The sequence below is a fragment of the Cyprinus carpio genome, chromosome A8 (genome assembly GCF_018340385.1).
Source record: "Cyprinus carpio isolate SPL01 chromosome A8, ASM1834038v1, whole genome shotgun sequence".
Lineage (NCBI taxonomy): Eukaryota > Metazoa > Chordata > Actinopteri > Cypriniformes > Cyprinidae > Cyprinus > Cyprinus carpio.
In genome coordinates this window covers 25,786,520-25,800,566 of record NC_056579.1, presented here as the reverse complement: position 1 = coordinate 25,800,566, position 14,047 = coordinate 25,786,520, and the positions used below count along the sequence as shown (strand labels likewise).

Here is a 14,047-nt window from a genome sequence, read left to right as displayed (position 1 = left end):
TGATGTCACATGTAGATGGACAGGTAACATTTCTGACTGATCAGACTAAAATGTTTGCCTTGTGGACAGCAAGTAAAAAGTGTCATAGTATTCCAGGAGGGACCAAAGCCATACATAGAGGCCAGAATATCATAGACTTAAGGGGTTTTTGAGAGCAAGTCTTTGTTGAACTTAAACACAAGCCTCTCTCAGAATAGTGTTTCTATTTTGCTGTCTGTTCACCCCACTTCTTCTTTATTGTGATTCTGCAGGACGTAATTCAGCAAACCGTTCAAGAGCGAACAGAATGCTGTGAACCCATCCTAGAGAACTAAAAAAAAAAAAAAAACTCCGAAAACAACACAAAACCTAACATACACAAAAATCAAATACGTGAATCCATCGCAGAGGACTAATTCAAAGGAGAAGAAACTATTCATACATGCTACTCTGTTGCGAATGTAAGAATGCTGTTGTTTAAGACATAAAAAAAAAAACTCTTGTTGTCATTTCCTTGTTTCTTAAAAGCTCTTTGCTTATTTAATAAAATATCTTTAAAATCTACAAAAAAACTTAAATGTATTTGTCTTTAAAAGCCCCATGAGATGGGGGAGAAAATGACAACAGTCGAGAGGCATAATTCTGTAGCTCAGCTATTAACCAGAACTAAGACACATCTTGTCACTCCAGTTTTAGATACTTAGCACTTGCTTCATGTAAATTTTAAAATGGATTTAATTTAATTTTAAAATGGTCTTTCTCAGTATGAAGCCTGTAATGGCTAGGACCAAGCTACATTGCTAATTTGAATTGTTAATTAAGTGCTTTCAGGAACACTAAGATTATCTACTGTTGGTTTTCTGGAGGTCCCCAGCAACAGCCGAAAATGTATAGCACATTAAATATGATCAGCAGAGGCTCAGACATGCTTGCTTGATGCACATAAATCAGTGAGGTTTGTTCTTATGCGTCAAGCATGCACAAGTTGAGCTTCCATTTACCATATTTGATGTGCTATAAGTTTGTGAGTTAATCAGTATTCGCGTGTGAATAAAAGCCTAAATTAAGTTTGTTCATCATATAAAGTGATTATTATACCTTTCAATAGCTGGACACTTCTAGGTTTGGAATGACATAAGTGAGTAAATGATGACAAAAAAAAATTGGCTGAACTATGCGCTTTAATTCATTGATTATATGATCAAAATTAATCACGCTTTATATGTTGTAAAGCATTTGTTCATTGCTAGAATTACTGCATTACCTTTTTTTTATTTTTATTTTTTATTTTTTTTGTCTGTCTCGCACATTGCGGAATCTAGAACAAAAGCGTACTGTCTCTCACATTACTTAAACTATAAAAAAATCTTAACTGAAGGATTGCCATAAAGCAGTTTTTTTTTTTTTTTAATGTTTCTAAAACTTTTTTTTTAATTTTTATTGCGTGAATAACAATTACAGAACATGAACACAGAAAATACAGAAAAAAAAAAAAAAAAAAAAAAAAAAATGCCAGGGTTAAAGATACACAAATGCAAAATACAAACATTGAGTTGAAATAAAACTAAATAGACCAAACAAACTAAAAAAGGCTTTGACATTTCACAAAATTTTAAAAGTGTTCAACAAATACATGGTTTTAACAGCTTTTTTGTTTGTACTGTCCTTAATGGAAACCATATCATTTTCGAATTCTCAAGAAACCTACAGATTTCTTACACACAATTGAATGTCACACATGCCAGATGGGGAAACCAAAGGGAACAATAAAAACATCACATTTTCAGCTTAATTAGCTTGCTCAAGCATGTTGCCAATAACGTGTACCTTACTTTGTCTATGGTAAAAAATGTAAGAAGATTGCTTTGGGGAAAAAAATAAACTTTTTTCAGAAGGAAACATGATGCATTAAGAGCTGGTGGAGTGAAAACTTGAGGTGAATTAGAAGATCAAGGTAAATTGTACTTTATTTGTCTTGTAGGAAACATGCAAGTATCTCCAAAAAAATAAAGAAATAAATAAATTCTAGGCAAACTCTGATACAATAAGAAATATCCAATGAGGATCCAATTGATCCTGCAATGTGTAAAATGATCAATACTGGTAGCATGAACTTAAGCAGTGGTCAAAACCATTTCCAAATATAGAATGATAGAAGTAAGCTATCTAATAACCTAATGTAAATGAAAATATAATTAATTTTCCCATTTACACACTCAAAATCTTGTTTTAAAGCAATGGAAAATAAGAAAAAAGAATACCCCATAGTAAACTACTCTAACATACCTTTTACAGAGTCAATTCTTAGTACAATCTTCTGCTTGATTTCAGGTCATATTGGTCTTTAAATGAATAAGCTGATACTGCTGCAAAGGAAGCTGTTAATTTGTATACAGTGTCAAATCTTTTTCTCAGACCTACTCTGAATTCCTACATTTAACAAATATTAAAAGGAATGTGATTTATGTACCAACAACAAATTGCATGAAATTCTTCTTAAAATTTCTAACAGACTTTTATACCCCTTTCAACACGAGATTTGATCAAGTGGTATATGCAAAATGTGGTTTAGGTCATTCAAAACCACCACGTGCATTTTCCTTCAACATGCAGAATGTTCTGCACAATTTCCCTTCCAAAACAATGTGTTGTCCTTTTCTCAGTCATGTTTGATGGCTTTGAATGCAAGGGGGTGACAATTTTACTTAACCTTTCCCTAACCAGTTATAAGTTTATAGATATTGTGCAATTGTGCATCTTGTATAATTCTACTGTACTATTAAACAGCATGGTTGTTTTAAAATCAACCTTTCTTGCCATGAGAACTCTGTGTTCTGCTGGAATTGCCAGAACTACCCAAATTCAAATTTCTGGTTCAACCTGTATGGGCAACATTTCTCTTTGTCTAAGGTTTAGCTCTAAGCTCCTATGTAATTTGGTTTGCAGGTTGTATTATAATCTCACAACTCTAAAGAGTTCTTACAAACACAGTTTGTACTTCCTGTTGCACTGGATTGCAAGCTTCAAGTGGATTGTGCAATAATATTCAGGTCTTTGTTCGGTAAAGTGACTTACAGCACATTCTCATGCTGAAATATAAAATAATGTCTTTATTTTTAGTCATCCCAATGTTTTTTTCCTCAGTACGCTTAAATTAGTCTGTTTCATTCTTATTATGAGGTCACTGTAGCCTTACAGATTCAGTCTGTATCCAGCCCAGATGGTGGGATTAGCACCTAGAGACCTACAGCCCTGAATGTTAGCAGAGACCACGATAACTAGATGAGCCCTAAAGACAGATCCCTTGCGAAGACCACAGGAACCAGGCGAGTCCTCTATCTGACCTGTGTTGCAGCCTGGAATTAAACCACACCATGCTGGTTGCTGAACCTGGTTTCTCCCAAGGTTTTTTCTTCATTTCTGTCACTAATGGAGTTTTGGTTCATTGCCACTGTCTCCTTTGGCTTGCTTAGTTGGGGACACTTCATTTCTGGCAATACTGTCGACTAAGATTGCATATATACTATTTGAACTGAACTGAGCTGGATGATAACATCACTGAATCAATGATGAACCGACTTTGAAAAATTGAGTGTTTACTATTGTCCTCTTGCATTATCGGCACACTATTTTCCTGTTTAATACTATAAAGCTGCTTTGACACAGTCTGTATTGTATGAAGCACTATATAAATGAAGGTTAAAAAAACTGTTCAACTATTATCTTACTCATTTCTTCAACCTTCAAAAATATGGAGAACTTAGTCTTCCGTAAACTGTCAGCCAACTGAAATTCATTTTTGACTCCTGGTCTTCACTGTGCATATCAAGTCAAGTCATCTTTATTTATATAGCGCTTTAAACAAAAAAGATCCCGTCAAAGCAACTGAACAACATTACTTAGGAAAACAGTGTGTCAATAATGCAAAATGACAGTTAAAGGCAGTTCATCATTGAATTCAGTGATGTCATCATGCAGCTCAGTTCAGTTTAAATAGTATCTGTGCAATAAGTCCTCCTTGTTGGGCCAAGCCATCTTCCCATTATATTTTATGTTACTATATCATATTCAGTGCTTGAAGTGGGGAAATAAAGTGCTGTACCATAGGAACCATTTGCCAAACAACTGATTTGATATTTTGTGTGTCCTCAGCGGCAATCAATGGGTACCAAGACATCAGTCCTGCTATGCTCACCGCCATTTTTGTGTCTGGTATGACAATGAACACAACACATCTAAATGAGATTTAATAAATAATAATATATTAAAATAATAAATTACCTTTTACTACCATTTCCCACACTGAGCACCATTTTGACAAATCTGAGCAGTATGCAGCCGCCTTACGCTCTTAAGTATCAGCCGCTCCACAAGGATATAATTTTAATGTGTATTTACGCTTTGGTTTGAAAGCAAACAGCGCATCGGCGCCGCGAGGCTGACACAGAAGAGCTGGAGAGGAATTGTTGAATAATTGCCAAAATGGTGCTATGGTGATTTGGACAGACACAGAGGAGAGGAATTGTTGAATAAAGTCATTATTTCTGTTTTCTTTGTGTACAAAAAGTATTCTCGTCACTTCATAACGTAACGGTTGAATCACTGATGGCAGATGAACTATTCTGACGATGCTTTTCATACTATCCTCCACCTTGACACTGTTATTTATTTGGCAGTCTATGGGACAGTCTCAAGCCTCCCAGTTTTCATCCAGAATATCTTAAATTGTGTTCGGAAGATGAACAAAGCTTTTACAGGTTTGGAAAGACATGGGGGTATGTAAATAATGACAAAATTTTCATTTTGGGATGGAGTATCCCTTTAAGATCAAAGATTAATTTTAGCAAATTAGTTTGAGTAAATGCAAACAACGTGATTATTGATCATGAGCCAAAAAATCCAGCAAGCCAAGAAAAACATGCAGTCTACCTGAGGGAAAACATCTTTCACTTCAGGTATATCTTAAACTTGGATCTCATTAATGAAGCACAAATTCAAGAAGCAAAAGCAGCCTAAACTCTTAGTTCCCTTTCGAAAGCTTCAGTCGATGCTGCGCTGCTCAGCGCATTGGGAAACGTCTTGTTCGTGACCAGCTGTGAATAATGTGTGTAACACGTTGATAGAATTGACCCGGCGGTAATATAGCCTCGGTTGATGACGTCATCTGAGCGCGCCCGCAACACGGGGCTATAAATAGATAAGCCACAGGTGCCTCAAACGGTCTTTTGTCTTCAGATCATTCTGTGCATGTGTGTGTCAGGAAGATTCTTTTTGTCTACTACAGATCTTCGTACGATGACCCAACGAAACAGTAAGTGTTGTGTTCCTCCATGCTCTCGTCCTATGTATGAGCTGGATACGCATGATTACTGTTTTGTTTGTTTGGGGGAAGAGCACGCGGTTCTGGCTTTAGAGACGGGGGAGTGCGAGCATTGTGAACTGCTCTCAGTGAAGATGCTTCGTGTTTGTCTGAACTATTTTCAGACCGCACCCACCTTTTCGTCGGATGGCTCTCGTGCGGGTCTGTGTGACGAGCGAGCGACGGGCCCGTCCCTTTCGCTTACAGTGTCACCAGATCCACGCATCCTCTCTCGTGATCTCGAAGCGCGCTCCGGTGCTTCTTCGATTCACGAGGAGGATGATATATCTCTTGAGTCTTCGGGCGATGAGCAGGCCGCCTCTGAACGCTCCTCTCGCGAGAGGAAATTGGTCGAGGAGCTGCTCGAGGTGGTTACTCGCGCGGTGGACAGACTGCAGCTTGACTGGCCACGCGAACAAGAGACCCCCAAATGTAGTAAGCTGGAGGATAGGTTTCTGTCGGGTGGTAGGACAGCAACAGACCGCAACATCAGTCTCTCCCCTTTTTTCGAGGACCTCCATGATGAACTGTCGAAGTCATGGAGCAAAACATATACTTCCCGCATCTTTGTGCCCTCGACGTTGACTTTTTCAACTATCGTGGATGCAAAGTCGCAGGGTATTCGGAGATGCCTCGGGTTGAAGAGTCGCTTGCGAGCTATCTCTCGCCTGAATCTGCATCCTCGGTGAAGAAACTTACTCTCCCCACTAAACCTTTAGAATTACATCATCGCTAGTGGGTAAAGCTTATCAAGCTGCAGGTCAGGCTGGTGCTGCGCTGCACACTATGGGAGTGTTACAGGCATACCAGGCTGACCTGTTGAAGGACTTGAGTGTGGGCAGTACAATCGACGAGGAAGCATTCGCTGAGCTTCGTCGGGCCACAGATTTGTCTCTCCGGGCGACCAAGCAGACGGCTCGTGCCATTGGCCGGTCGATGTCAGCTTTAGTCAGCACGGAGAGGCATCTGTGGCTTAATTTGACGGGCATTAAAGAGAAGGAACATTTGTTTCTTTTAGACTCTCCTATCCCTCCATCTGGCCTGTTTGGCGATTCGGTTAATACGGTCGTCGACAGGTTTAGGGAAGTAAAGAAACATGAAGAAGCGTTCGTTCAGTTTCTTCCTCGCCGCACTCAAGGGGAGGGGCCATCAGCCACCCAGCCTCGCCCCGGTCCCAGGGAGGTTAAAAAGCAGAGCGTGACAGACCGTGCTCCCCCTCGTAGGGATTGGGGACAGGTTCGCCGTGCTCAGCAACCTCCCAAGCCAGACCTCAGGACTTTCATTAATAAGAAGAAGTCCTGACGCTATGGCGCCCGTGCTGGTGGGGGTAGTCCCTCACGGGGTGGTGCGCGCTCGAGAGCTTTTCGCCCCACCCCGTTACCCTCACAAAACCCCTCCATCCCCGCCGCTTCTTGTGCCTCGGGGGCGGGGGTTTCCAGTGAGATATTAGATGTTCCAGTGCTTCCTGCCGTCATTCAGGACACGGAAAATCTAACATCCCCTCCAAAGGACGTATTGAAATTGGTACCACTCTCAGAGAGTCTGGCAGCGTGGAAACTTCTGCCAGGCATTTCTGCATGGGTGTTGAGCACAGTACGGATAGGATACAGGATCCAATTTATTCGTCATCCTCCACGTTTCAACGGCGTGGTCTCAGCTGATGCAGGTACTTTCTCAAGAGCTACAAACTCTTCTGGGCAAAGAGGCCATAGAACATGTTCCTCTTCCACAGAGAGAGTCGGGCTATTACAGCAGATACTTCCTAGTTCCCAAAAAGGGTGGGGGAGTGCGTCCAATCTTGGGTCTTCGAGGCTTAAACCGTACAATTAGAGCACTCAAGTTCAAAATGTTAACCATCAAGACGGTCGTGTCGCAAATTCGACATCGCGATTGGTTCATCACAATCGATCTGAAGGACGCATATTTTCATATAGAAATTTTGCCAGAACACAGGAAATTCCTGAGGTTCGCTTTCGGGGGCAAAGAATACCAGTTTCGGGTTCTTCCTTTCGGCCTAGCCTTATCACCCCGCACGTACACAAAATGCATGGATGCAGCGCTGGCTCCATTACGACTCCAGGGCATTCGCATTTTGAATTATATCGACGATGGCTGATACTAGCGCAATCACGAGAGATGGCGCTACAACACAGGGATATCGTGCTAGCTCATCTAGTTTCTCTGGGGTTGAGACTCAACACCGAGAAGAGTGTTCTCTGTCCGGCCCAGAGAACGACTTATCTCGGGATCGTTTGGGATTCCATCACAATGAGGGCACAACTGTCTCCCGCTCGGATCGAGACCATTCAGCAGACCATGAGCAAGGACAGTCTAGGCCAGGATCGCACTGTTCGTCAGTATCAAAAGATGTTAGGTTTCATGGCTTCAGCATCCACGGTTATTCCTTTGGGGCTGTTACACATGAGACCGTTTCAGTTGTGACTAAAAGCCAGAGGATTTCATCCAAGAGCCAATCCTCAAAGGCAAATAAAAGTGACGCGCCGCGGGATTCGTACACTATCTCTGTGGCTCAGACCCCGGTTCCTTGCCTTGGGTCCCACTCTAGGGGCACCGTGTCGTCGCAGACTGCTAACGACAGATGCCTCCCTGATGGGCTGGGGAGCAGTCTTGGATGGCCACCAAGCTCAAGGGGAATGGGGGGTCATCAGCTCGATTGGCACATCAATTGCCTCGAGCTGATGGCCGTATTTCTGGCTCTGAAATATTTCCTCCATCATTTGAGAGGCTGTCATGTCCTAGTACGGGTGGACAACACAGCAACAGTCTCGTATATAAATCACCAGGGGGGTCTGCGCTCACGCAATCTGAACAAGATAGCAAGGCAGATTTTTCTTTGGGCCCAGGACAAGCTCCTGTCACTCAGGGCAGTTTACATTCCGGGGCGTTTGAATGTGGGAGCGGATTTACTGTCCAGACAGACACTACCGACAGGGGAATGGAAACTCCACCCAGAGGTAGTGAAACAGATTTGGGAAAAATTTTACGAAGCAGAGGTGGACCTCTTCGCCTCCCATCAGACAGCGCAATGTCCCCTCTACTTCTCTCTGAGTCACCCAGCCCCCCTGGGTCTGGATGCGATGGCGCACACATAGCCCAGAATGCGCCTGTATGCGTTTCCTCCAGTTTCTCTGCTCCCGGGAGTCCTAGCCAGAGTTCGCCAACAAGGGTCTTGCCTCTTGCTGATAGCGCCACGTTGGCCGAACAGGGTATGGTTCTTGGAGATAATATCTCTCCTCGACGGCTCGCCATGGGCGATTCCGGAGAGGAGGGACCTTCTGTCTCAGGCAGGGGGCACGATATTCCATCCCAGGCCCGACCTGTGGAATCTTCATGTTTGGCCCCCAAAGGGTACCAGCTGAGGAACACAGGGCTGTCGCCGGGTGTTATTGATACCATCCTTAGTGCTAGGGCTTCGTCCACCAGACAGAGTTATGCCAGTAAATGGGGTGTCTTTGACAGGTGGTGTGTGGTACACAGTGTAGATCCAGTCAACTGCCATATTGCTTCAGTTCTGGACTTCATGCAAGAGAAATTGTCAACAGGCACATGCCCTGCTACTCTTAAGGTTTATTTGGCCGCTCTTTCGGCTTGCCACGCCTTGATTGACGGGATGCCACTCGGGAGACACCTTCGCTCTCTCGCTTTCTTCGTGGGGCCAGACGACTAAGGCCTACAGTAAAAACCAAGATGCCTTCTTGGGACTTAGCTATAGTTCTCGAGGCTCTGGTTGAAACCCCCTTTGAACCTTTAGAATCAGCGTCTGATAGACTTCTGACTCTAAAAATGGTTTTTCTCATGGAAATAACTTCTTTGAAGAGAATTGGGGATATGCAGGCTCTGTCTATCTCACCATCATGGTTAGACTTTGCCCCAGGGAGTGTGAAAGTGATTCTGCATCCTCATCCTGATTACCTGCCTAAGGTTCTGTTTTCGGCTGTACATCCGGTCATTCTAGAGGCCTTCTGTCCTCCGCAGTTCACAACGCCGGAGCAGGATAAATCTTATAGACTGTGTCCAGTCCGTGCTCTTCAAGACTTACGTCCACCGCACTAGCCAGTGGCGTAAGTCGGAGCAACTGTTCGTCTGTTATGGTGGTGGTAACAGAGGAGCAGCTGCCACCAGGCAGACCATGTCTCACTGGGACAGGGATGCTATTGCTTTGGCTTATGAGGCGCGCGGTCAAGCTTCGCCTATAGGTCTTAGAGCTCACTCCACAAGGGGGGTCGCCTCCTTTAGTGCTTTAGCAAGGGGTGCCCCCTTACAACAGGTTTGTGATGCGGCAGGTTGGTCCTCTCCGCACACATTCATAAGATTTTATAGTTTGGATGTCCATGCTACTCCGGGCTCTCATGTCCTTGAGTCAACATCACAAGCTAATGTCTGAGGCCTTCTTGTGGTTTGGTAGCACACCTGCACAACCTTAGGGGTCCAGACATTTTCAAGCACGGGGGCGTGGGTATTCTCGTTCCCAATGCGCTGAGCAGCGCAGCATCGACTGAAGCTTTCGAAAGGGAACGTTCCCGGTTACTTAGCTGTAACCTTGTTCCCTGAGAAAGCGTAACGAGATGCTGCGCTGCGTTGCCGTACTGAAATATGTCCCAGGACTGCTCTTCAGACAAAATGTCCTGTTGATGCACGTGTGGCTTATTTATTTATAGCCCCGTGTTGCGGGCGCGCTCAGATGACGTCATCAACCAAGGCTATATTACCGCCGGATCAATTCTATCGACGTGTTAAAAACAAAATGTCCTTTAATCAGAGCTCAGATTTCCATCTCGTGGTCAAATGAAGCAACGTGAACAAGAGCCAACATCTGGGAACAAGGTTACAGCTAGTAACCGGGAACGTTCTCTTTAATTAATAATATGCATTTTCATTCATTCAAAGGCTATGGCTGGAATAACATTTTAGTTCAAATTTTTTGTAAAAATTCTTCACTGACATCTTTTTTGTATGACATTAAAATTATACATAAATTGTACATAAATAGGTAAAGCAAAACAAATTTCGATTATTTTTGAGAACCTTTTATACACCTTTTATATACCTAACCTAACTGCAGACACAGAAATGACACTATGTGGTACAGTACAAATATTTTAGTGTCCCTTATTCTTCTATAAAGAATCACAATGGTCCCTTATTTTTGCTTTCTGAAGTTGCTAACCCTAGCTGCTAGTGGTCCCTTCTGATTGAAGCCAACCATTTTTTTCCTCCGATCTAACTTCTTTTGGGATCGAATAAGATTGTACTTCGGGGTTTCTCTGAAGACTGTTATACAGCTAACAGCACAACATATCCCGAGCATATTATAACCTTGTTGGGAACCTTCCAGAAGTGTTCGTTGATCTTCCTCTGGTAGTGGTGGCTGCTGTGACCATTGATTGAAACAGGTTGCACAACTGTGACTCAGACACAAATATGGCGCTGTGTATAAAGCACTGTGATGTCACATGGTTCATATGAATAGATCAGACAGACTCTGCTTGCATTCACGTGATTTGTTCTCGTAGTGCCTCCTCTTGGGTAGTGTAATTTGTGTAGTGTATTATTACTAATCACCCAGACACTGAGTGGCAAAGTACCAACTACATGTAAGAAGTGACGGTACACAAGAAAAAGTAAAGGTACGCTAAAGATTATAGTATAGAAGTGCCAGAACTGCGTACCGGTTCATAACAGCCCACTTTGTGCATACAAATTGAATCATGAAAGGCACATGCCGGGGGTAATGCAGTGAACATGTAAAGTGCTTTATAATAACAAAATTATGTTGCAGTGCATAGTATCACCAAAGAATACCCTTTGTGCTTTTTTAGTTTTTTTTTTTTTTTTTTTGGGGCAGTGCATTCCACTACCTCACAATCTTCATTTTAGGAGTCTTTCCCCAACAGTGTCCCAAGAAGTGCTCTTATTTTACAGACACCAAGAGATGTCCGCACACCCAACCATGAACATGGGGCAGTGGAGTGCACTTCCTTCCAGTAGTGCACCATGTCCCCTGGCTTGGTATGGTGTACAGATACCATAGTTTGGTAGCAGCAACGGCCGTATGGTACAGCTAGACTTCCAGAGAAGAGAGGAGAATGGGTAGGTGTAATGCCTGCCATGTGAGCGCAAATACCTACAAACACATCCTCTGGGTACAATGGTCTGGGTAAACTTATGGCATCCGCTGCTAGTGACAGCTTGAGCAAAGCTGGCTGAGAAAGTACGTATGCTGTTCCACTGCAGTAATCAGGAAAGACCATACCAGCGTATGCAGTTTCTGACATGAAGTGTTTGCTGGCAGGATTGTGGTCTGGTGCTACCTGCATGTGGACCCGACCCAGATAAAGTTCTGTGAGGTCATTTTCTTCTGTTTTAAAGCTGAGGTTGAGATATTGCAGCAGGGCACTAGGGTTGAACAATACATCATCATCTACCTTAGCCAGGTAGTGAGCCTGTGGACAGAAACGGCGTGCCCAGCCCAGCATAGACAGAGTTTTCAGGGTCAAGTTGCCATAGGAGTCAATGAAGCGACCCTGTATGAGGTCCCCTCGCTCCTTTGACTCTTCTATTAATTCTTTGCCAATAACTGGGTCAGATGGCTGACCTACAATGAAGAGGGTCATGACTCGGTGACCCCTGACTTGTATTTCTCCACCCCAGGTGTCACGAATGGCCTGGCGGGCCTTCCTGTTGTGAGGTGCGGTTGCCACCAAAATGATGAGGTAAGGTTTGGCACGCTGGCAGACGTGGATGCTAGGCATAAATAAGTACTCTTCGGAACGGGTCTGGGGTATACTGTGTGGAAGGACTACTCCGTGAGGACCTATCGCTCCACTCATGCCCAGTGAGGTTACCCACAATTCAATTACGTCAATAAAGAGTAAAGCTAGCAGGGAGATACAGAAGACTATTATGAAGAGGTAATGGATAAACATCAAAAAACCACACCCCTCCACAAATCAAACATATCACATCAAAAAACTAAATCCCACCATACTTACACAACAAAACAAAAACGTCTTTACAATGATTGTGTAAAATTAGATCCAGTGAAGGGACAAAAAGCCCACAGCAAGATTCTCAAATTCCACTTTTCTTTTCAATGTTGCACCACCAACTGCAAGAGGGAAAAAAGAGCAGTGTTGATTAGTGCATAATGGGTGTTATCTGAGCAATTATTTATATTCTTTAGCTTATATATATATATATATATATATATTTGAAAGAAGTTTCTTCTATATATATATATACAGTACAGGTCAAAAGTTTGGAAACATTACTATTTTTAATGTTTTTGAAAGAAGTTTCTTCTGCTCATCAAGCCTGCATTTATTTGATCAAAAATACAGAAAAAACAGTAATATTGTGAAATATTATTACAACTTAAAATAATAATAAAAAAAATAATTTATTCCTGTGATGCAAAGCTGAATTTTCAGCATCATTACTCCAGCCTTCAATGTCACATGTAACATCCAGTCTATCACATGATCATTTAGAAATCATTCTAATATTCTGATTTATTATGAGTGTTGGAAAACAGTTCTGCTGTCTAATATATTTGATGAATAAAAGGTTAAAAACAACTGCATTTATTCAAAATAAAAAAAAAATTCTAATAATATATATTCTAATAATAATATATTTTCTTCACTATCACTTTTTATCAATTTAAACACATCCTGGCTGAATAAAAGTATTGATTTTATTTAAAAAAAGAAAGAAAAAAAAATTACTGACCAGTAGTGTATATTATTATTACAAAATATTTATATTTTAAAAACATAGCTTCTTTTTTTTTTTTTTTTTTTTTTTTTTTTTTTTTTTACTTTTTATTCATCAAAGTATCCTAAAAAAGTATCACATGTTCTGAAAAAAAATATTAAGCAGCAGAACTGTTTCCAACTTTGATAATGAATCATCATATTAGAATGATTTCTAAAGGATCATGTGATAATGATCCTAAAAATTCAGCTTTGCATCACAGAAATAAATGATAATTTAAAGTATAATAAATTTAAAAACAAATTTCTGTATTTTTGATCAAATAAATGCAGGCTTGATGAGCAGAAGAAACTTCTTTCAAAAACATTAAAAATAGAAATCACTTATGATGGATAAAGCAGTATTTGATGTTCATCACAAACTCAAATTAAAAGCTATAGTATATCAATAAATAAAGCATCTAATTATTGCAAATCTCTATTAAATAATTTAACTGCAGTTGGCACAAAATAATTTTTGTAGTGATTTGATTGGCACATCAAAGTCCTCGAACAACTCCAATATTTTAAAAAAATAAAATTCTCATATAAAAAATGTGTCAAGTTTCTATACCATGCAGTAATATCATATCTTATTAAACTCTCAAATACAGACTGACCAGAACAGAAATAAAATCTTCTGATTTACCCCAAATACTGTTAACCGTCACAAAAATATAACCTCTGCTGCAATCTAGAGCACAGACTGTTGATGTAAGAAGACCAGCATAACGAATTGTCCAAATAAACACCCAAGTATTTATACGATCAAACCTGTTTAATAATTTTTCCATGTATTATTACAGGACTATTATCCCCCACAGATCTAGGGTCAAAGATCATTTCAACGGTCTTTGTTTCATTTAAAATCAAAGAATTATCATCACACCATCCTACAAATCTAGCAACTTCTAAAAAAGTACTGCGAAGGAGA

The 14,047-nt window shown here is 41.2% G+C and overlaps 1 protein-coding gene across 1 annotated transcript; it reads right to left on the bottom strand.

Annotated features, from left to right (window-relative positions):
* Positions 1-11,224: 11,224 nt before the first annotated feature.
* On the bottom strand, positions 11,225-12,285 carry b3galt4 (UDP-Gal:betaGlcNAc beta 1,3-galactosyltransferase, polypeptide 4). Its single transcript, XM_042761457.1, has one exon. It carries the CDS (start codon positions 12,283-12,285, stop codon positions 11,233-11,235), a length of 1,053 nt encoding a protein of 350 aa, XP_042617391.1. The 3' UTR covers positions 11,225-11,232.
* Between the last annotated feature and the right edge of the window lie 1,762 nt (positions 12,286-14,047).